Source organism: Callorhinus ursinus, unplaced genomic scaffold (genome assembly GCF_003265705.2).
Source record: "Callorhinus ursinus isolate GAN/ISIS: 27379988/994484 unplaced genomic scaffold, GSC_fseal_2.0 scaffold6, whole genome shotgun sequence".
Classification (NCBI taxonomy): domain Eukaryota; kingdom Metazoa; phylum Chordata; class Mammalia; order Carnivora; family Otariidae; genus Callorhinus; species Callorhinus ursinus.
Genome location: NW_027397068.1, coordinates 73377943 through 73400977, shown reverse-complemented (window position 1 = coordinate 73400977; position 23035 = coordinate 73377943). Strand labels below are relative to the sequence as shown.

Here is a 23035-nt window from a genome sequence, read left to right as displayed (position 1 = left end):
TAGTCCTGAGCCAGAGAGGGACGTGAAGCCACCCATGGCTGTCATGGGGGACGCAGAATTTCCTGCGCACAACATCAGGGTGAATAAATATGCCTGGAGGTCACAAAAGCCAGCAACCTGCGGACAGACAGAACTAGATCTGCAATAGGGTAACAGGAAATGTGGTCCACTGAACCCCCCCCTTGCTCCGGGGGGCTCTTGGCAGGTGGCCCCAGAGCCACCCTCGAACCTCATCCACTTCTGGTGAGCAAAGGGCCACGGGGCCTGACCAGGTCCCCTGCTTTCTCCATGTTCCCCAAGATACACGGCCTTCTATTTGTTGAGACCCTTGCAGCACATCAGCCTCCGCACTGTCCAAGAGGCCAAAGCAGTCATTGGGTGGGAGACACTTCATTCACCATGGTATGAAGTCATTACCCAGCGGGGAGAAGCACCAGCGTGGGATCAGCTATGTGTAGACTCTGTGTATGTCGGATTGTAACAGGTGGCAAATGGGGCAATACTGCCCTCTCTCGGAGAGGCAAAACCCCAGGTGTTTGGAGCCTCTCCGTGAGGCCCGGAGGGAGGATAGGGAGAGATAGGAGTCCTCGGCTGACACCGCCTGAGTCCCCGAACCTGCTGGGGCAGGCCCTTCCTTCAGGGAGCAGCACTGCATCTGGGCCGGATCTCCCCAAAATGGGTATGCATTTCTGCCTGTCAATTGAATTGCCGTCCGCACATCCACAAGACCCAGGCTGCCTCAGTAAAGCCTGGAGATGTCCAGCATTGTTATGAACCGTGGTTGGGGCACCAGCGCTGGCCGCCTCCCTACCCGCTGCTCTCTGCTTTGCAGGCGGATTCCTCTAGAAGAAGTCCCCGAGGAGGAGGACGAGTGTTCGGCCTGGCTCCACAAACTCTACCAGGAGAAGGTCAGTGCGGTGGCGTGGCTGTGCGGGAACCCAGGACCCGTTTCGAGGTGCAGCTGTGGGTGCACTGTGGGGGCCCTGGGATCCGATAGTGGCGACACCCCAGTTAGCAGCCGTGCTGGGGCTGATGCTCTACTTGGCGGGGGGCGGGGGAAGAATATAGCAAAATGGGTTTTAAGGGGGCTTCATGGGAAGGATGCTGGGTGTAGTGGACAGAAAAGGAAGTGATGGCCCCCAGCAGCCCGTGTCTACCTAGCAAAAGTAGCCTCTGGTTCTTGGGGGGTAGAGTGTTCTTTCAGCGATGCGAATGATCCCGATGGCCTCGGACCTACAGTGTGGCTGCCTGTAGGGTCTCAAAACCGCGAGCACAAGCAAGATGGAGGCTTGCAAGACTCCGCCTCTGCTGGGTCGGCTCTGGCCCCGTGCCCCCCACCTCCTGGGTGTGCTCTAGCTCTTCAGCAACCCCCAGGCCCCACCGCCGCGCACACACCTTCTTTCCTTTCTCTGAGCAGGGCCTGACCTTTCTTTGGGTTCTCTCCTCAGACACATGGGCAGGGGGCAGAGGGAGTCGCATTCTTAAGGCCCTAATTGCTTGATCTTCTGAAGCAGAAAAGGTTAGCAACTACCTAGTGAGGAAGGCGTTTTTATGACCAAGTCTCGCTGCCCATAGAGACTTACTTCTGATTCATCATACATCTTAAGGCCAAACCAGCCTAGAATCGAGGACACTGAGTAGGACACTGACTTCCTGGTGCCGAATTCCATAAATACAGACCGGTTGGCACGTGCTGTCTTTTTCTCCCCACTCCCCTAGGGGAGATAATCACACGGACCTTTATGGGCTGTCCGCTCCAGGTGGATAAGCATTCTAATCCTTCCTTTGAGAATGTGTTTTGGCCCCAAAGACCCCCAGATTACCACCATCGGATTAAGTAGAGATTTCTTACAAATATGGTGTTTGGTGATCAAGATCCTGATACTCTCACAGCAAGAAGTCACTCCTGTGTTCCCAAAAAGTCACTTTTGCATAACTTGCCATTTTGGGGTCTTTTCTGGACGGGTTATAGGGATAGGCATCCAGTCTCCTCTTCCAAACAGTACACGGGGACCTGTCACAGAGCGGGGACCGTGCAGCCCCCTCAGCCTCGAAGATTCACCCCATAGGTCCGAGGGGACCTAGAAATGCGTATTTCTAAGAGGCCGCCTCAGACACATGGCCTGCAGGCCCATGCTTGGAAATGTACTGCGGATGCCTTTAAACTGGGCCTGGGCCTGAGAGGAACACGCAAACGATATATACTCTTTTCCTTTTGGTTTCACGCACGAGGCGGCATTTTTCCTTGTGCCGTTTTCTGGTTTAATCATCTGGGCGGTATACAACATGTCACTATTAGCGAGAAGAAAAATGTGCTAAGGCGTCGGAAAGGAGTGCCTTCGTGAAGAACCACACAAACAAATCTAACAAACGCAGGCCTCAAACCCACCAAAGCAAAGGAGGTTTTTCTCCACGGGCCCGTTCTCTGCTGCGTTGAGGTGGGAGACTTGATGGCCATTGTGTGAACCGAACCACTTGGGCGTTCAGTGAAGAGCCACCACTCCTTCCTGATGAGGTCTCTCCGGAGGCTTTTCTCTAAACTACGTATGCATTAAAATCATAGGGTTCAGTTTGGAAGGGGTTCTCAAAATGATCATCTGGTGCAAAGCAAAGCCCTTATTGCTAGTGACGGGGAAACTGAGGTCCAGAGAATGACATGCCCAGCTCCCAGCTCCCCTCTCCCTACGGGCCATGTCTATGAGCAGACTTGGGAGGCTGGCCTTTTCCCCGGAGGGACCACCCGAGCAGTGAGCAGGAGGGGTCAGCGGTGCCTCCAAGAGGAAGTGTGAACAGACGGGAAGGAACCCCAGCATTCTGTCGTTTCTGTGGCAGCCCTGTCCCCTCAGGAGCCTCGATGGGCCTGGGACTTTATGTACCAGACATCCTGGTGCCCCACCTCGCTTGCCAAAGTGGGGTTCTGTGTTAAGCGTCACCTTTCAGACGTATGGTGTTGAAAGACAGTTCTGCCGACTTCAGGGCAGCAATTCTCTGGCTTTGCTTTCACGGACAAGTAAAGTGTCTGCAAAGTGCGGGAGGGGGTGCTGGGCGGCCAAACAGGGACGTGGCAACGTTTCCTTCTGTTCAGGCAGGAACATAAAAAGAAATCCACTATCTACCACTGCCATTTTAACACTCTCAAGTAGGAAGGGCATCATCTCTGAAAACGGGGCCATCCTTGAAGTGGAACAGATTTAGCATTTAGAAAAGGCACAACGCTGATGACCTGTCAGCATCCAGGACCACCGCTGGCTGCAGGGTGGGGGCTCCGGGAAACCACCCATGCCCTCGCGTGATCTCTTTGGGGACAACGGCAGCGCCCAAGCCATCATGGTTATTACCCCCTGATATGGTTTGAACCAATTCTGACTTTTCATTTCTGACTTAAGTTACTTCCTTACTCCCCTGGCTGACAGTCTGAAGTCTGCCGAAGGGACGAGGAATTAGCCATTAATGGTGCACGCTGAAAAGCGGGTGAAGGAAGCGGCGTTCGAGCTGTCCTGTGGGTGTGTAGGGTCCACGGGGGCCGCGGTTGGGAGCTGCTCTGTGTGGGGTGCAGAAGCCAGCAGGAAGTGTCTCAAGCACAAGAACGAAGGGTTTTCCACGCTGGCGATGGCTTCTGCATGGACCCCGAGGGCATTGCTCCTTGGAGTGGCGGCAGGATCTCCGGCTTGGCCCTGTGGTGCAGTCCTTCGCACACGACACGCTCCGGCCTGAGGTCTGCCTGCACGGGGAGCGCTGTCCTCTGAAGGGTCCCTCCTGCCCCGGCCCGCTGACAGAGGAGCCAGCTCTGACTTCCTGTCCCTCTTTTCCTTCTCTGCTCTTCCCTCTTCCCCTCCCTCCTTCCTCTCTCCCCCAGGGACTTAGCAAAGACATTTTATTTTGCGGAGCCAGCCGGTCCAGCTCTTTGAGGATGGCCTGGCCTTTGGTGCCGCCTCTCGGGGCTTTGGTTACGTGCTTCAGACTCTGACAGCACTCAGGGGTTTGCCCTTTGTCGGGAGCATCTCCCCCTTTAGACTTCGGAGTTAAGATTTCTTTCTGGAAACAAACTCCCCTTTCACTAAATACGTTCCCCCAATTCCAACTTAATCCTATGCCACGCGATGCTAACAGATGGCAACAAAAAATGGAAGCATCATTAACCCAGGCCATCTCCCCATGGGGCAGACTTGATTGCAAAGGATGTGACACGGCCAGGAGGGGCCAGGAACGTTCTGCTGCTGGAACAGACATCGGGCCCCGGGCAGGCGCTCCCTGCCCCACCCTGCAGGGTCACAGAGCCACAGCGACACCCCTGGGAGGCCAGCAAAGGCTATACGGCACCAGTCACTGGGGGGCAGTGAGGGGTCTTGGGGAGAGATTCAGTTTTCTAAGCAAAACAGAGAAAAAGAAAACTCTGGAGTGAATGAGTTCGGACCCCTAGGAAAGGGGGTGCTTTTTCCTCTTGCTGGAGGCACAAATAACTTTTGGCTTTAGCAGGTGTCTTTCTGGCCCGAGACAGGAAAAGCAGACCGGTTCCCTGAAGAAACATCACAGTAGATGGGTACCTATCAAAACTCTTAAGGAAAAGAATTTAAAAAAAAAAAAAAAGGCCAGTTTTTAAAATGGGGGAGTTTGATGGTATGTAAATGACACCTCAATAAAGCTGTTTTTTAAAGGCGTGGAAGTACGCCCTCCCGTCTCAGTCCCATCAGGCTTCTATATCAAAGGGCCAGAGACCGGGTGGCCCGTAAATCTCACGGCCTCGGGGGCCAGGCGATCAGGAGCCTGAGAGCGTCCCGAGCCCAGCACACTGGGGATTAGGCTCCCACATGGAGATTCCGGGGGGACACAAACATTCAGCCCGGAGCACCCCCCTTACCGAGTTATTGGGCTCCTGTGGCTGCACCCTGGGATGAGAAAAATCACCCAGGTTCGTGGCAGGCCTTGGCAGAGTGAGGGGCCCTCGCTCTGGGCATTGGACAGGTCACTGTCGCTTCCCCAGAGGTTGTCTGCTTCAGCCACAGGCTCTGGGGACTCATTTTAATAATGAACCTCCGTGGTGATAAAAGCATATTACTCAGTACATCCTGACTGGGGGAAAAAAGAGAAGTATGGTGTCTTTTAGAGATTGTTCTCTCAGGCTGTTAGAGGGAGAAGGTCAGCACCTCGGGGGTAAGTTCCAGGTAGGTGGAAGCTCGTTTTCCAGGAAACCTGACTCTTTGGACAACTGGGACACCACCAGGCTCTGACGGGGGCCCCGTGTGACCCAGAGATGGGTTTTGTTCAGCGTGCACGCTGTCAGCCCCCAGGATGCTTTCAGGATAGTTTGTTGCTGATATTTAGAAGCGGGCAAAGTCCCCGTGGCTGCCAGTCGCCGGCCCCCATGCCACACGGTGCCCAGGGATGGTGCTGCTATCCTGATGCGGGTCTCTCTGGCCCTGTTGCCTGTCGCCTGGCCCCGCGGTGTCACTCACTCCCACGGCCACCAAGCAGCACGTGGGGTCTCCCGGGAGCCGCTGGAGGGTGCTCGCTGCACAGGCCCAGCCTCGGGGCCCCCTGGTGCACCCTGTGCCCGACCGAGACCTCTGCAGGCTCTTTGGTGACACACACACACACACTCGGGGACAGGCAGTCCCCTCATCCACGGTCTCAGTTAGCCGCGGCCGCTGGTGGTCCAGAAGCCGGGGTGTCTGCAGATGAGGGGGGGCCTCCTGTATTTAATCTCAGGTCGGGCACCGAAGAGAAGCTGCTCGAACTTGTCAGGACAGGGGCCTACTGACCACCTGGCTGTCTCGACAGTCACTTCACAGAGCTGCTGGGCAGTGCCGTGCTGTCGTGGGTTGGGTGCAGGAGGGCGAGCTCATGGCTCTGCCCGAGGCTCAGGGTTCTAGTTTGTTCTGCGGGCGTTCACTGAGGGCAGGTTTGGTGTCTAGTTCGTTCTCCACTGGCCTGTTCTGGGAGGCAGGCAGTACTGCCCCTCTTGCCGACCAGAAGCTGGGCCACAGAGGCCGGCCACCCGACCAGAGGCAGGTTAAGTACCAAGGAGCCGACGGACCCGGGCTGGCCTGGCACCAAAGCTCAAGCTCCTACGCCTGGGCTAGAGGCAGAGCTGTGACGTCCCGCCTCTGTGTCACTGTGGGAAGGGGACGCCAAATTCAGTACTGGGAAGGCCCCTCAGGCGACTGCAAGATGCCGCTGGGGTGGTGCTGTGCCCCCCGCCCACCCCGGCTCTACTGAGCTCACAGCGGCCCCCGGTGCCCCGGGAAGGGCCTGCACGAGCGTGGTGTCATGCACGAGCAAAGTGCCTCAGGGTCGCCTCTCTGTCCCCAGGATGCCTTCCAGGAGGAGTACTACAGGACGGGCACCTTCCCAGAGACACCCATGGTGCCCCCCCGGCGGCCCTGGACGCTCATCAACTGGTTGTTCTGGGCCTCCCTACTGCTCTACCCTTTCTTCCGGTTCCTCACCAACATGATCAGCAGCGGGTCTTCCCTAACCCTGGCCAGCTTCGCCCTCGTCTTCTTTGTGGGTAAGCAGAGCAAGAGCCCTGCCCCAGCCAAGCTACTGTGAGGAGCATCTGACAGGGGGGGACAGGGGGAGGCAGAAGGGCGGGTACAGACGCGCCGGGTGTCGCAGCGTCTGGGAACAGGAAGCACTGCCTGCAGACGGACGGGGAAAACTAGCTTGCAGGACTCACGGTCAAACACACCCAGAATCCCAGGCCTGGAGGAATTCACCTGTGGTTGCTCCCCCTGGGGCTCGGCGAGGCAGCAACCGCTCAGCTCTGCTCACTGTCATCATTCCTTCCTTCGGGGCCCAGCAGCAACGGGCAAAGGCTCCTGGCCATTCAGAGTGGGTTCCAGCCCCTCTGGGGAAGTGCGAGTGCTTCTAGGAAGTCAGTTGCCGTATGCCCCAACATCGAATAGAAAGGTCTGGGAGCAACCCTGCTTGCATTAATCCACACTGGCTTCATTGACCAGGAGTTTCAGACTCCTTTGGTCTCCTCATAGCCCCAGGGTTCCCTGCACACTGCCGCTGGTCTTTGAAGTGAGGCAGCCGGGGGAAACTTCCTAGGGTTCCCTGGGAGGGGCAGCCTCATTTCACGGCCAGCCCCTCTGGACTGGCCCCTTCCCTGGAGTCTGAGAAGGAAGCATCCTCCTTTGAGACTCTGGAAAGCACAGGCAGAGTGTGCCCTGCCTTCCTGAGACCGAGGGGACATGGCACAGAGTCAAAGCATGCAGTGATCTGTGTGCTTGTTTCAAATGGACACAGCTCAGTTATTTCTGCAGAAGACACAGGTGCTGACTGAACGCTCAGGCTCCAACACATAAAAGTGCATAAAACTAGAAGTGTCTCAAGACAAAATTCCCCTTTGAGCTTACACCCCAGAGATGAATCATTAACAGTTTGGTGCACCTCCCTCTGGACTCAGAGATATATGCATAAATACATTCACACAGATGGACTGTCCCTAATGCAGTTTTCACCTAATAAATTGTGACTACCTACACATGTCACAACACACAAAACCTATCTCATTCTCTTGGATCAAGCCAACCAATTCTAGACTGTTTGCAATAGGCAAATTGGCCGCTATTCCTAAAATAGATCCTGCTGTCATCTTTTTTAAAATGAAAAATATATTTTAATGCTGAAAATTAAAATAATACCTGCTCTGTGTAGAAAAAAGAGAGTGCAGGAGAAAACCCGTTTCTAATAATTTAACTCCCCCGACACAGGCCAGAGGACCCCGCCCCCCCCCCACAGGGCTGCTGTGTGCTAGCCAGGTGCCAGGAGCTGCAGTTGTCGGGGTCCCCGGAGGGAGGGGAGCAGACTGAGCCTATCTGCCTTCAGTGGGGCTCCTTGGTGATGAAGATGTGCAATGCATGCCAAAACGGGGGCCGGACACTCTCCCTAGGAAACGGGGTCTCCGGGAGCTCAGAGGAGCTGACTGCCCTGAGCCCCACAGACTGGTGCCTCATCAGCTGTGAGCCTCACTACACTCCACCCGGGATGTCGGCATTTGGCTCTCGTTCCCCTTCCCAGGCCTCTGAGCAATGGAGTCGACGTCTTACGCACCCCTTGGTTCTCTACAGTGTCATCACCGCCACTGCATGGTGGCTCTAATATTGGGACAGGCCCTCCTAGAACTGCCCGTTTGTAACTGGCCCAGGGCATACCCGGGCCTTGTCGGGTTGGGCTGCGCTCGCCCGTCAGCTCCACGTGTGTCTGAGGGACGGTTTGCAGACTACGATGCTTGTGCTTTTAAACACGTGCATCGTGAGGCGGAGATTTCAGTTATCAGCCATTCATCCATTCTGAAATGTGTATTACGTGCTTGGTGCTGGGCTCCTCAGGGGACTCAGATGTGCTCCCTGCCCTGAAGGAGCTCACCGAGTCTGCCGTGTCCGAGACAGCAGCTTCGACTGTAGTGTGTGACCTCGGCCCTGTGGTCCAGCTTCCTGGTGGCTCCGCCAGGCTCTCATGAGGGTCGCTCCTGGTCTCTGTTTGGGCCCATCCCGCTGGGAGGCAGGGGCTTTTCCCCATTCACCGCTCTAATACTTACCCCAAGAGCAGAGCTGGGCACTACATAGACATTTGGGCTCTTGCACTCTCCAGGTTCCTGGTAGGTTATCCAGCTTCGCTGAAGGGTGTTTTGTTAAGTTCCTGCCCTGCGTTCGCAAAAGCATCCCCTTTGCCTTGGGGGTCAGTATAGCAAGTAGGGAATTCTGTAAGCCTCGTGTACAGTGGAGTGTGGCTTAGCAACCTCGAAGGGTTGAAGGATTAAAACCCACCAGCAGAGCAGCCTCGCTCTGTTTTAATGTCACTTAGTCTGATGCCCGTGCTCCAGGAGAACTCCAGCGGGATTATGCCCTGGGCCCCAAGTTAGCCGGCCAGATCTCAGCTGCTGCTTGAGGTCTGCCGACAGCTGGCCTCTCCGCATTCTCCCCGGCAGAGGCCCCCGGGGGCTCCTAACTCCCCGCGCTTCCCATTTCTGCAGCTTCTATGGGAGTTCGATGGATGATCGGTGTGACAGAAATCGACAAGGGCTCTGCCTACGGCAACATCGACAGCAAGCAGAAACGGAGCGACTGACCCCAGACACACGAGCGCCCGGAGGGGCCCTTGGGGACTGGTGGACACTGCCAGCCATCCTTAGTGGGACCCGGGGACAAAGCGGGGTGAGCCCCTGCTGGGAAGGCAGTTTGGTCCCCATGCCAGATGGGGAGGAAGATGTTCTTAAATCTTTCCCCCCCCCCATAATGCTTAAGTGGGTTTTGATTTTCTTTCTGTGTGAGTGTGTGTGAGTGTGTGCGTGTGTGCGTGTAAGGGAAAGGATACATATAAGTGAGAATGATGTGCGGCTGAGTGTGACCCTTATTTTGTCATCATTCAGAGGGGATCTGAGGCACAGGGGGAGGGCAGGGATGGGGAACGGAGGGTTCCCCTTCATTCTTTGGTGCTGAGTTTTCTGTACTGGATTGCAAAGAGTGAAAGGCGCTTTAGGTAAGATGACTAAATTATGCCTCCAAAAAAACAATTAAACTGTTTGGCTCCCTGTGCTATGTGTTTCCACAGACTGCTCCATCCTCCCATTCCGCCCTCTGCCATTGTTCTGGGGTTCTGGAAGGCAGTGACCCAGCAGCACTGCCCGGAGGGGGTGGAGTGGACTCAGCACATGGCGGGGGTGGGGTGGTGCTGGATGGGGCCCCCCTGGCCAGGTGCAGGAACCGGGCGGGGGGGTGGTTAAGGGATACGGCAGGTGCTGGGGGACGGGCTGAGCACGTCTGTCAGACACAGTGAGAGGCCCTGTAAGGCAGCTTTGGTTTTCCCAATCTGCTGGCAATGGAGTCTCCCCGGCCCACATCTTGAAGAGGTGGCCAATTCCCTGAAGAACCTGAATGGAAAAATAAAGGGCAGGCATCTTGCAGCCATTTGAGAAATGACTTTAGATGCACTGCTCATCTCAGTAGCAGGTAGAACCTGGGTCCCCCAAACCAATACAGGCTCGTGCAGGAGCCAAGGTACTCCTCTGAGCAGGGTCAGACTGGAGCAAACACCGGCGTATGAGGATCCCCTGGGCATCCACTTTTCTTCCGGGAGCCCAGACTCTCACACCGCGCAAGAGGGCTGCTCCTCGACACGCAAGGCAGGCCTTCTTTGGAGTAAGGGCCACATGCAGGACCTCTGCAAACTGTGCCAGTCCACAGAGGCCGCATGTACAACATGAAAGACAAGCAGTAATATCTCTGGCAGAAAACATTTAGCTACGGGACACTCTGTCCTCTCAGGCCGAGGCACTCATGGCCCTCACACTGGTGGGGATTTAGGGGCACAAGAAGTAAGCAGAAGGCTTTCTCGCTGTGCACAGCTACACGCTTCCCCGGGACAGAGTTCTTTGTCGCTATGCTTACAGAAGAAGGGAGAAACTGTTCCACCAAAAGTCGGGCATAATCTATTCAGAATCATGTTTTTAGAGGTTTGCTCATTTACTCACCAACGGTTTCTTTCCCAAGCACAATGGAACCAGGTAAGCCAGGGAGTTAGGAAAACACCCGAGAGAAGCTCTCTCTGCTGAAGGGATAATAACGTACATTGACAAGAACTGCAGAAGCGAATAGAGAAACAGATTCTGGCTTAGCTGTGGGAAGGGAGTTTCGGTGAGGCCAGAGCCTGAGCTAACATCTGCAAGCATCCCTGAGAGCAGGGGTGATGAGCCCGTGCACTTGCTCACTGTGCATCAGGCCACGGGTGGGTTTCAAACACAGTCTTCCCCCAGAGCAAAAAGAACAGAGATTCGTGGGCAAGAGCACGGGGATCACCACCGCAGGCCCTGGGCGCAGCTCAGGCGCCTGTACCCGCGTTCCTGTATGTCCGCCGGCACCTGGATGTGGGGGCTGCTCTACGCCAGGGACTCCTCGCTCCACAGCAGAGCCGAGCAAGGCAGTCGGGGGTCGGCCCTGGCCGCAGCTGCGTGCGCACCCCCCACCACCCCCGCCCCCGGCCCCGGCACTCTGCAGCTCGCTCGCGGTAAGCCCTTGGGTGAGCCACCTTATCTTGAGAGTCCCAGTTTCCCCATTTGTAAAATGAGGGCGATCATACCTGCCTCCTGGGTTGTTTCAAGGGTAAAATGAGGCCGTATATGTGAAGATGCTTTAAGAATCCTAAAGCACTAAACACAGAAGGGATGAGAGATTAGAAAGCTGCCTCCGTGTTGCTACTTCGCAAAATGCTCAGAAACAACCAACCCCGAGGTGTCCAAAAATACGTCATTCTCCCCACGAATATAGTGATTGAGCGCTAATAACATATACCCAGCCTTGGCCCTAGAACATAACATGCGAGCAAATGCAGGCTGCTCACCAGCGCTGTGGGTCCAGGTCGGAGGAAGGCAGGCAAAATACTCCCCTGGGAAAAGCGCTCCTTCTCACAACTGCCTCAGGTCGCAAGAGAATGTGGTAGTCTGGGGACACATCCTGCCATCTTTTCAGCTGTCTGGCCCTCCCACGAGGAAGCAATTTGTTAGGAGGTGTGGGCAGCTGGTTTCCCTTCTGCCCCTGTTCCCGTAATGGCAGAGGTGAGCACGGTGCCCTGGAGAGACCCAGCGCTGGACCCCCTAACCCTCCCAGGATATAGATTTCCTACAGAATTAAAACCCCATGGAGGTTAAGCCACCTGTAGCGAGTGCTAGTCCCTGGAGGTGCGTCATGGACAGAGAGCTTCGTGTCCTAACACTTTCATCTCATGGCAGCTTGGGTCAGCCCTGCTCAGAGCCCGCTCGGAGATCCGACGTGGAAGAGAAAACTTTTCCTGCACTCTGGAGAGCGATGGCCACTTCCCAGACCTCCCTAAAGCTTTGAGGCAGGGAGTCTGACGCACGTGTAGGAAACCAAGCCCCCAGAGTGACTTTCTTTACTAAAAACACCAACCATCCAAAATGCAGCTTGCAGTTGGGCAAGTGGACCGATTCGGTGACTGCTGAGTGGACAGGACTGACTGTGGAGGACGAACCAACACACTCTGAGTTAGTCTCTCACCTTGTTTCTTTTTTTTTTTCGAGAGAACATAACCTTTCTCCTGTGATCACATAGTAGTACTGGAATTATCTCTCTCTCTTTTTTTTTAAAGATTTTATTTATTTATTTGACAGAGACACAGCGAGAGAGGGAACGCAAGCAGGGGGAGGGGGAGAGGGAGAAGCAGGCTTCCCGCGGAGCAGGGAGCCCGATGCGGGGCTCGATCCCAGGACCCCGGGACCATGACCCGAGCCGAAGGCAGATGCTTAATGACTGAGCCACCCAGTCGCCCCTGGAGTTATCTCCTGACTGCTGTATTCTCTAAATAAATGCATCCAAAACCTTGTACAAGTAGCTACTGGTGTTTAAAAATTACACGTTAATCTTTTTCTAATACGCCTGTAAGTGGATCTGAACGACAGCGATTTAGATGTAAAATCCAATGATGATCAGCCAAGAAGGGTGATGTAGGAAGGGATGACATGACAGTCAACAAAAGGGGCCCTGGCAGCTTCTGGGTTCTCTCCTGATGGAGCTGAACAGTGGTCCGGCTGGCCCCCACGCAAGACAGACTTGGCTTTGCTGAGGCTTTAGGACTTACTCATAAGTATGGACAAAAGGGAAGATTCTGCGGGGTATCTGTTCTCGGCTCAACACGAGGTTTCATCCAGCTTGCCCCAAAGCACTGCTCAGACCGTCCCCGTATTTGCTAGGCTCAAGCGAGAAGAACAAATACCCTGGGGGCCGCCAGTTTCCCGAGCGACCACAGGAGGAATGTCGGTGCCGCGTGAGCTGCTGCTTGTGTTGAAAAGACCACAGGAGCCGGGGTGCCCAGGCTGCCGGCAGGGGGAGTCCCGGGTTCCGGGGCCTTGGGTCCCTCAGGCCGTCCCGTCGGGTGGCCAGTGCTCCCCTCCTTCCGCAAGTGTGTCTTACCGCCTTCACTGAACCGGTGCTCACGCGCTGCTTGCGGAGAACGAGGGGCGGCACGGGCAAGGCTCTGGCCGGCAGGCTGCTCGTACGGCTGCGTCTTGTTCTCATAAATGCCCTTCCTCCAAACACAAACGGTTCTAAAGTCTCCTGTTGGAATGAGACACGGACTGCCTCGGCTGGGAAAGGACTTCCAGGTCTGGGGGCGAAAGCGGGCTCTCCCTGTGGGCTCAGTGCCGTGACACAAGGGTGTCCTTCCTCTCGGCCCCCTAGGAGACAGTCTGTAGCCGCTGCCTTTGTGAAATGGGAAGGCTCTTATTAAGACAACTGACTTTGGGTGGACACCCTGGCCTGTGGAGCAGCCCCTCCCCCAGGGTCAAGACTCAAGGTCATTTGCTGCCTTTGCCAAGCAATCACTCAGGGCTGCCAGACCGGCCGCCGAAGCCCCTCGTATTGGGTTCTTCCCCAACCACAGAAAGAGACGGCGGCTGTGCAGGTACGTGACTGGCTGCATTTCCCAAAAGCATCTTCAGAGATTTAATCAAAAAACATTTTTAAAACAATTTTTTTTTTTTTTTTTTTTGGCCCAGGTTAAAGAAAGCCAACTTACTTCCCTGATCAACATGGTAGACGAGAGGGCAAGTCCCTTTCAGGGCCAGCCCCTCTGCCCTCCGAAAGGAGCCCAGGGGAAGACTCGGTCAGCACCGAGCGCCCCAAGTAGCACAGCACCTGGCCCATCAACCAGGAATGAGAGAGCATCCCAATCTCTAACGCACTCAGCCACCCCGCCTTGGGGTCTGAGTATTTCCAGAGTTTCCACAAATGTGAACAAAAACCAACCACTTCAGATGTTTCAAGGCTGTCTGTCCCAACACAACGGTCCTGCAGACTCGAGGGGACAGGAGGGGACCAGGCACACATTCCTGCTTCTCCTGACCCATGACATTCTATCCCCCTCACAGCCTTTGTCACGGACAGGTCATGTGTCAGAAACACAGTATCATAAACTTCTAAATAGCGCAGGTCCCCTTCTCAGAGCGGCACCTTGGCGGGGCAGGGCTGGGCTCCGGGCCCCTCCGGGTACCGAGTCCCCAGGCACTCCGCTCAGGGGAGGCCGACGAAGTGAACGGAGCACCGACTCAGGCGCTTCAGTACTGAAATGGCCCTGCCTTCTCTTGATGCCCTTTCCTAAAGCAAAAATAAGAACCTTTCTTAAGTGCAATTAGGCCAAAATAAAATCCAGAATGTTATACGCAGTATGCTGAAGTTTCAGAGTTAGCAGTAAAAAAAGCAAAGTTTTTCTCCAGGAAAGGATAAGCAGTTCCAAACGAGTCATTGCTCAGCCCCTGCAGCCTTGTCCTGTTTTAATATTAAGGTTCTGAACTGTTCGAAAAGCATTTACTGAGCACCTTTAGATCTTTTCAGTATCTAGAAAAATTTCCTAGGGCTGTGTGAGTAAAGCGTTCCACTGAGTAAGACTCATCTGATCTTTACTTTACCATTTTTTTTCAAACAAAAGCAGAGTCTTGATTTACATGTTGAAGGAACTAGGTATTTTTGAAATTTCTGGCATTTCTGTTCTGTTGAATTTTAAGGGAAGAAGCAGTATAAATACAAAGTTAGGATTGCTCAATAATAATCCCCTTGAATTTGGAAAATGAATTAAATGACACAAATTGCACTCTTTCCTAAAGTCTGTCGTCTTTAGCCAGATGGCTCCCAAAGGTTTCAGGGAATTAGCAGAAGTCACCAATGGAGTTTCAGGATGCCGTTCCATCTGTAGGTCTGCAAATGAGAAGGGAGGAAAGCAGTGGAGAACACTGACAAAGCGGATGGACGAGTACAGGGTGACTCGGACTTTTAAAGTTTATACAAAGTAACATCGCAAAACTACAGAACCCCACACCCTGCCAGGACAGGCCAGGTCTACCGTGAGCTAGCTAAGCACATCTGAGGCAAAAAGGCCAAGGCTCCCTGAGCTGCCTGCGGACGACGGACAGTGGAGGGTGGAGGAGTCACTCATGCTTTTTTGTCCTGTCCACAGTTGGAGTTAGGGAATGAATTCCTTCAAGGGCACAGTGAACCCTATCGATCTCGTACACAAAAATTAACTAAAAAGAGATGAAGAGACGAATCTAAACGTAAGAGCTGAAACTATAAAACTCTTCGAAGAAAACGTAAATGTGAATCCTTATGACCTTGGGTCAGGTAATGTTTTCTTACGTATGATATCAAGAGCATATGCAATAAAGAACAAGTTAATAAGCAAGACTTCAAAATTAAAAACTTTTTTGCCTCAAAAGACACCCTTAAGAAAGTGAAAAAAGACAAGACACAGACCGAGAGAAAAAACTAGATCACATCCCTGGTAAAGGACTCGTATCCAAAATGTATAAAAATCTCTTATAATTCAGTAAGAAGACAAACAACCCAATTAAAAGATGGGCAACAAACTTGAACAGACATCTCACCAAAGAGAAATAAATGGCCAACACACACAAGAAACAATGCTCACCATCATGAGCGAAATGCAGATCAAAACCACAGTGAGCTACCATTTCACGTAGAGTAGCCATCATCGAAAAGACAGGGACAAGTCCCAGGGGAGACTGGACAGGCGAGAACCCTCACACAGTGCTGCTGGGAATGCAGGACAGTGCAGCCACTGGAAACCATTTGGCAGGTGCTTAAAATATTGAACATGGATTTGCCACATGACCCAGAAGTCCCACTCCCAAGAGAGACGAAAACATTCGGCCACACAAAGACTTGCTTATGAATGTTCAAAGCAGCATGATGCATCATAAACAAAAAATGGAACCAGGAAATGAAGAAATAAAATGTGTGGCATCTCTGCACACTGGAGTGTTCAGCAGTACAGAGGAATAAAGTACGTAGCAAGGAATACGTACAAAGGAATAAAGTCCCGATGTGTGCTACAACGTGGACAGACCTCAGAAATACCATGCCAAGTGAAAGATGCCAGACAGCAAAGACCACATACGGTAAAATTCTACTTAAATGAAATGTGCAGAATAAGTGAATCTAGAGAGACAGAGGTGGTCAGGGGCCGCCCAAGGCCAGGGGCAGGGGCGGGGACTGACTGCAGATGGACACAGGGCTTCCTTCCAGCAGGATGTTCTCAGGCGGACTGGGAAGGACAGCCGCACAACTACACTGACGATCACTGAACGGACACGTCCAAGACTGTGTGAATCACACCCCGAAAGGCTGTCTGAAAGGACTGAGACCGTAACAAAATTCTCAGTGTCTACATAACCCTTAACTTCTTGGAGAGGATCTAGTGCCCCGGAGGGAAGGTGAGTGCTTCGTGCCTGAGAGATTCCTCGTCCAGAGGCAGCTGCTAGGGGTCAGGAGGGAGTCTGTAAGCTTCTCAAAAGAGTTCAGGAAGCGGTAAGGTCAATCTTTTAAAAAATTTAAAAGCGAAAAGAAGCTAAAAGAACACCATCAGTGACATATACCTTGGGCTATTTTAGAAAACTAACTGCTGAAACGCTGACATTCTGAAAAAGATGCTTCCTTGTCAAGACGTCATTCAGCCACACTTAACACTGACCTCGCACTGGCACGTCCCGGTTTAAAGGTCACCAGCCTCCAGCACGGAGTAACACGGCTTCTCTACTCTCCCCCGACCTCCTCTGCCTGGGGACCATAAGAGAATCTAAAGGGGCCTCCAGCATCTGCGGTGGCCTTTCCGTTAGCCCCTCGGCTTCTCAGTAAGAAGATCCTCGATCCTGCGGGGCCCCCAACCCAGGGCTCACCTCTAGCGCATCTGGTTGCGCCCCTTCTGTACAGGAACACGTGAATGAGAGTGACGGACCTCGGTCTCAGATAACGTGTTGGCTCTGAAGCTGATAGCCAGTAAAAGACAATATAACTGAGCTTTCCTAAAATAAACCATTTATTGAAAAAAGAACCTTTTTCTTAAATTTCATTAATCAGCCTTTGCATAACAAACCTGTGGCTTGCCAACAACAACAAAAAGGTAAGGTTTCACAGTCAGTGCACTCGACAAACAAGAGTTTCACAACAAGGCCCAGGACACCTGATAACACTACAACTGCTTCTGAACCCAGGAAGCTCAAAATACTACACTGATGTCACGGTTCTCAGTCCCACGAGAAGCAGGTGACAGAGGCGATGGTCCGTGTACAGTAGTAATGGCACTTAACATGCAGCGTCTTTACCTCGTGGACCCCGTCACTCAGAAGGGCCCCGGGCCACGTCAAACAAACAGGAGCAGCAGGAGAAGTGACGCTTGTCACCTGTGCAGTCTTCAGTCTTGGAAGGTTAAAAAGGCTTATACTGCTTCTCAGCACAGTCTTTATGTAAATATTACATACAGTAGTGATTACGAGAACTCTCCGAGCACACACACTACCAGGCCGCGGACCGATTAGCTTCATTCTTCATCTGTGCAGACCTGCGAGAGAGGCAGGAGAGAGCTGAAGCCAATCCGCGGCAGGCACGCGACTTACAGGTAAATCACGGCCGCCTCGAGGACCCCGGCTCGGAGCCAGCCCGGACAGGAGGCTCAGCTCGTGCAGCCAGTGACGCTGGCCAATGACCACCGAGAGCACTTGGCAGAATGCATCTGTACAATCCTGAGTTGACACAAACGGTCTCAACAAAGAAACGAGTGTGTTCTTAATTACAAGTCCCTAATATCTACACAGCAAATCCAGCTACTTGTTCCTTAATTCCACTCACCCCGCTCTCCTCACCTTCCCTCCCTCCGTCAGGGGCTCCCCTGCAGGGCCCTTTCAGCAAAGCTTTCCCAGGGTTCCCTTCTCACCACGTTTCTCCTCGGAATACTCTCCCAACAATGTTCTGTCTTCTGGATCCGCATCCGAGCCCCGTTCAATCCCAGGTGTGAGCCCTCGTTACCTACATGCCCGTCTGAACCCGAAGCAGACGTTCCAAGCACGCCTCAACCATAATATACCAAAGAGGAAACCACGGCCTCCCTGCCCCGACCCTCAGCCAGCTGCCTCTGCACCCCTCCTGGCCGACGGGATCTCTAATCTGGGGACCCAAGCCGAGGCCTGGGAGCAGTGCTAGACCCCTCCCCTTACTCGCCTTTCTCATCCCATCAGCTATTCAGTCATGGCCATTTTAACCCCCTAAATATCACTGATAACTCGCCCGTACCCTCCCATGCCCAGCCCACTAGCTGTATCAGCAACTTCCTAACCACTATGCCTCCAGAAGGATCATTCGAAAACACCATTTAATCATGTCATGCTTATCATAAAACTGAAATTCCTTCATGGGGCTCCTGTTTACTTTTGCAGCCTTTCCTCTGACCATTTTCCACATCCTGTGATCCATCTATACACAGTTCCTCAACCGTCTCACCCTTGTTAGCCTGCCGTACCCACACCTCCCTGCCCGGCCTACCCACACCCTCCCAAACAGCTTAGGCATCTCGTTCCAGAGAAAGCAATGACGGCTGAGATTGCCTGGCTGGATGAAATCGCTCTTCCCAGTGAGCCGACAGCATGGCGTATATGCCCTCATCCCAGCTCGGAACACAATGCTTCATCACTACTGAGTCCTATACTCTCAGGAGTCGAAACTATGTCTTCCACCCAGTCCCATTTAAAGTTCCATGTAACAGTCCCAAATGTACCATAAGCACACCAGGATGGATCAAGCAGAGAACCTCAATGAACATTCTCTGGAAAAAAAAAAAAAAAGATACAAAATTCCCTGGCATAATACATTTAGCTCCTTTCCGTTTCAGATATAGATACAGATATTTTATATCTAAGTTTCCAAATTTCCTTTGGTGCCAGATACAAACAGAACTCAAACATTCAAACATGAAAAGGACTACACAGCAATCTGCCCAACCTTGACGAAGGAATGGTCGAGGAGCTGGCTGGCCGTCCACCTCATCCTGGGCTCACTTTCAAGGCAGTGAGAAAGGAAGTCCTTTCCTTCTGGGCTTAATCTTTCAGGGATCGGTGGCTTGTGCCCCATTCCCACTTTATACATAATCTGAAAGTTGTGTTCATATTCATGCCAAGGTCTCTAAAAAAAAAAGGGGAGGGAAAGCAGGTTTAATGGCCATAAAAAAATGAAACTGCCCAATCTTTTCAGGCATCTCGATGTTAATAAATACCCAGAGACCAGCAAGCTTTTACTTACAGGGCCAATTAGTATTTTAGGCTTGCGGGCCACGTGATCTCTGCCACAGTGCCTCAATTCTCCTACTGTGGGCCTGACTGCAGCCACAGAAGATACATAAATGGATGGGTGTGACTGAATGCCAGTAAAACCTTATTTACAAAACCAGCTGGTCAGCACAGTCTGCCTACCCCATCTGGATGTTCTATTAGTCCAGCATTATCTAGAAGCCACCACCATGCAAATAAAAAATGTAATACGTAAAATGATATAAAAATGTCAACAAAACATAAAACTCAACAGTTCTCTCATAGGGAGATCACTCCGCCACCTTGTTGAATAATGAACGTCAAATCCTAAAAGCGCAAAGCTCTGGTATTTTACATATCATAAAACATAAGAATAAAATGCTATTTCATTCAGCAGCCATAAGGTGTATTATGTTTTCCTACTAAGAACACTTGAGAGGTTTCTTACATTTTCTGCTTTATAAATGACACCCCTATACACACACACAACAGTCCCGTTATACATCGGTATAGTTGTTCATTAGCAGTATTTTCATCCAAAGATACACTTCTGGAATTCTCAGATAGGCAATCATACAGAACATCCTTGTGCTCTATCCAGACACCCTTCCCTCCCTCTCCCGGAGCCGCTGCCAACAGCTGACCCTCCTCCTGCCTCCTTCTGGCTCGCCCGGAACGCCACGTGGTTGGAATCACACTGCATGCACGTGGCGCTTCCAGATTAGCTTCTTTCTCGGCGGCGGCATGCTATTACAGTTCCTCCACGTCGTCCTCTGGGCCGGACGGCTCATTTCTTTTCACTGCTGCAGAATACCCTGTTGTCTGGATTAGCAGTTTGCTCAAACGTTCGCCTACGGAAGGACACCCCGGCTGCCTCCAAGGCTGGCAATCATGAGTCACGTTGCACTCGCGTGCTAGTGTTTGAGTGGACACGTTTCTGGTTTCCCGTCTCTCTCTGTAGCGCCTTGCTTCTCCATGTTTTCACTTGAGCTTCCTACATTTTTTATTCACTCGCCTAAGAGTTCTCTAAGTCATAAATCTTACAAGTATTTGGTTCCTAGTTTGTCATTTGTCTTCACATTACTGTATCTTTTGATAGGTCACATCTTTTGTATTTAGTCATGTTCTCTAGTTAGCAGAAAATGTGTCCCTGGTATTTATAAGAGCTAATAAAACCACAATTACAGCTCTGTTCATGTGAAGTGCCCTCTGGGAGTTTCTCCTCCAGGTGTGGGCTCTGCTTACCTTGCCCGTCACCATCTCTATGACGACACACCCCAGGCTCCAGATGTCCGCGGCACGCCCATGGCCTTCTCCTTTTGCGCGGGTGATGACCTCGGGAGCCATGTATGCTTTAAAAGTCACAGATATGGTGATAGGAATGGGTTATAAACACAGCACCCCACAGTAATAGAGCCAAGCAAGAAATTAATATTGGGTAATACTCCACATAAATGAAACAACTAATTTGTTGGGGGGGGGGCAGAGAGGACTTTCTCCAAGTTACATAATAGGAAACATTGAAACTAACAGACATTTCAAATAAATTTTCTGAATGGACATTTTAGGGACTAAATTATTATCTAAAGGACAATTTTTGAATGGCAAATCTTCAGATAAACTGTATTCACAGTAAAATATGAAATTTAATGTGCAAAAGAAGATGTAAAATTCTATGACACTGAACAATCAAAACAAATAATCACCACGGAGACAAGTCCCTTTTTAAAGGCATAATAAAGCAGACTGGGGGGAAGCCTGCCAGGCGTGGGCTTGGCTGCACAGGTACAGCACATTCCCGTGTGGTAAGATACTCATTGACTTCTGGGTGTGCCTACCCACTCCTTTTCTTTTAAAAGGGCCAATAATGCTCCAAACTTCCTGCCTCCTTTAGAGAGGCATGAATTGTCACAGGTGTTGGACAATAAAAGGGTTATGTTCTTAAAAAAAAACCAACCCATACTATTGTATTTAACATACTGCTGTGTTTTGACTAGAACAGTTTCAATAAGCCCCATGTGAACAACAAAGATAGGTTTTATGGGAAGAAACAGAGGCCTTTCCCCCCTCGTTCACTTCAGGGGCAGAGGCGAATTTGCACGTCCGAGACGTGCTGGCAGGTGGAAGCCTGTGCTCAGAAACCCTCCTCCCTCCTCCCTGGTCCATGCTGACAACAGAGGAGCAGGGAAGCCCAGTCAGCAAGCGCGCTGCAGTGAGTCACCTTGGCAAAGACAAATCAAGCCAGTCCCCACCTGCTGTCCCCAGCGTGCTATTCACTTCACCCGGCATGGTCTGCGCGTTGTTCTTAAGCTTTACTGAGCATCCGAAATCGCCCAGCTTGATGAGTCCGGAGGAGGTGAGGAAGATGTTGGCACCTAACAACAAACAAGCACTCGTCGGGCTCAGGAACACGCGAAGAGCATTTTCAGCTACATGGCAGCCCCAATTCCCAGGAGTGTGAGTCACAAACTAAATAATGTCAAGGTTTATAAAACCTGACTTACGAAGCACAGTCATAGACAGATTTTAAGCCTTGTTCACAAATGTGAATACGAGGCAAAGACATTTTCGTATCAGTACAGACAGCTTTGAACAGAAACACCAGCACAGATTCTAACGCGGAAGACGCAGGGAGAGCCTTCCACAGGAATTACACGTAAGCTACAACTGCTTGTGGTGGCCTCGTCTGAAGACCAGAGTCGCGAACAGGGACAGGAAGCAACGTGGAGTGGGAACGCGCACACACACTGCTGTTCTCTGCAGGCCTGGCTGAGGCTGCCCTGGGCTGACTTCGCGCTGAGAAGGCAGAGATGCTCCGGAGCCTCCTTATGTCTCTCAAAGCAACACACACGCTTCCCTCGGACTCTAGCTGGAATCTGGGGTCACTGCTCACGGCTCCAGGCAGCTCTAGGCTAGAAGATATCGTTGCCCCAATGGAGCCACACACCTCCGGCACCGTGCATCCAACAGCACCTTTCTCAGAAAGCAATATAGAGCCACTCAAGTTAGACAGCCAGCCACACAGTGAGCTGACGTCTAGCAGATAGTCCTCAGCGCCTGAGTGCTCCCAGCACAGACAGTCCCCACAGTGGACTCTACGGTGCGAACTTCACGACTCTGGAGCTAGTCTGCATCTGCACACTTGCCATACGGAATCGTAAAAAATATCACAAGCACACAAGTGAACAGACTTGATTCAAGGACCCTGAGGAATTCTCTTCATGGCCATGGCTGATGACACAGGAAGGTCCCATTTCGTGACAGGGGTCAGAGACTGAATACAGGTGTCTGTGGGAGAACACCTGAAAACAGGCCATGGCAGGGCCTGACAAAGAGTCAATTAAACAAACGCCCAGAACGATCCCAGGCAGCAGAGCAACGTGGAAGACGGGCAGGTGGGGAGGCAACAAGGCCGGTGGGTGCCGGGGAGCCACTGGAGGGCGAATGGAGGATCCTTACACTCAGACCAAAGCAGGTTCTGGTGTGATCCAGCCCTGCCCTGGGTCAAGCGCCTGGTCGGGAGCCAGCCAATTCTAGAGTGAACATGTCCAGGCCGGCCCCGGACTATGTGACAGAGTGGAATCCTTCAGTCTGGGGCCCATCAGAGACAAATAATTTGTCACTTTCATTATCCCATTTCCCCAAATACAAAGGTCAGGTGCAAATGCCAGAGGGATAATTGTGAGACGAGCATGACTACTCCCCTCAAGCCAGAAGAGAAAAGCACTTCGAGTCAATTAGCACGACCGAGTCGGTTGTTATTAGCAGAATCCCCCACGGGAGGAGGTTGGTGTCAATAAACCTTGTCTCCCAAAACAGAGCTTACACTAGCATTTCAGAGTCACTGTCGCTTTACATATTCACGACGTTCATATGGAAACACCTCAGAGTCTCAACACGGAGAAAAGGATGCTCTGATCGTGAATGTCT

General features: G+C 52.2%; 2 protein-coding genes across 12 annotated transcripts in view; one reads left to right on the top strand and one right to left on the bottom strand.

Annotated features, from left to right (window-relative positions):
* Positions 1-9543, top strand: part of AGPAT4 (1-acylglycerol-3-phosphate O-acyltransferase 4) — a 120629-nt gene extending 111086 nt beyond the window's left edge. For all 7 annotated transcript variants that reach the window (XM_025866441.2, XM_025866438.2, XM_073894190.1 and 4 more), the window contains 3 exons: positions 833-908; positions 6310-6508; positions 8981-9543. In XM_025866441.2, the coding sequence (XP_025722226.1) occupies positions 833-908; positions 6310-6508; positions 8981-9075 (370 nt within the window). In that variant the 3' untranslated portion in view covers positions 9076-9543. The remainder of the gene's footprint in view (positions 1-832; positions 909-6309; positions 6509-8980) is intronic.
* A 7279-nt stretch (positions 9544-16822) lies between these two features.
* The window catches only part of MAP3K4 (mitogen-activated protein kinase kinase kinase 4), a 112904-nt gene continuing 106691 nt past the window's right edge, over positions 16823-23035 (bottom strand). For all 5 annotated transcript variants that reach the window (XM_025866434.2, XM_025866436.2, XM_025866435.2 and 2 more), the window contains 4 exons: positions 21358-21480; positions 20351-20457; positions 18801-18980; positions 16823-17367 (listed from right to left, as the gene is read on the bottom strand). In XM_025866434.2, coding sequence (XP_025722219.1) covers positions 17347-17367; positions 18801-18980; positions 20351-20457; positions 21358-21480 — 431 coding nt within the window. In that variant the 3' untranslated portion in view covers positions 16823-17346. The remainder of the gene's footprint in view (positions 17368-18800; positions 18981-20350; positions 20458-21357; positions 21481-23035) is intronic.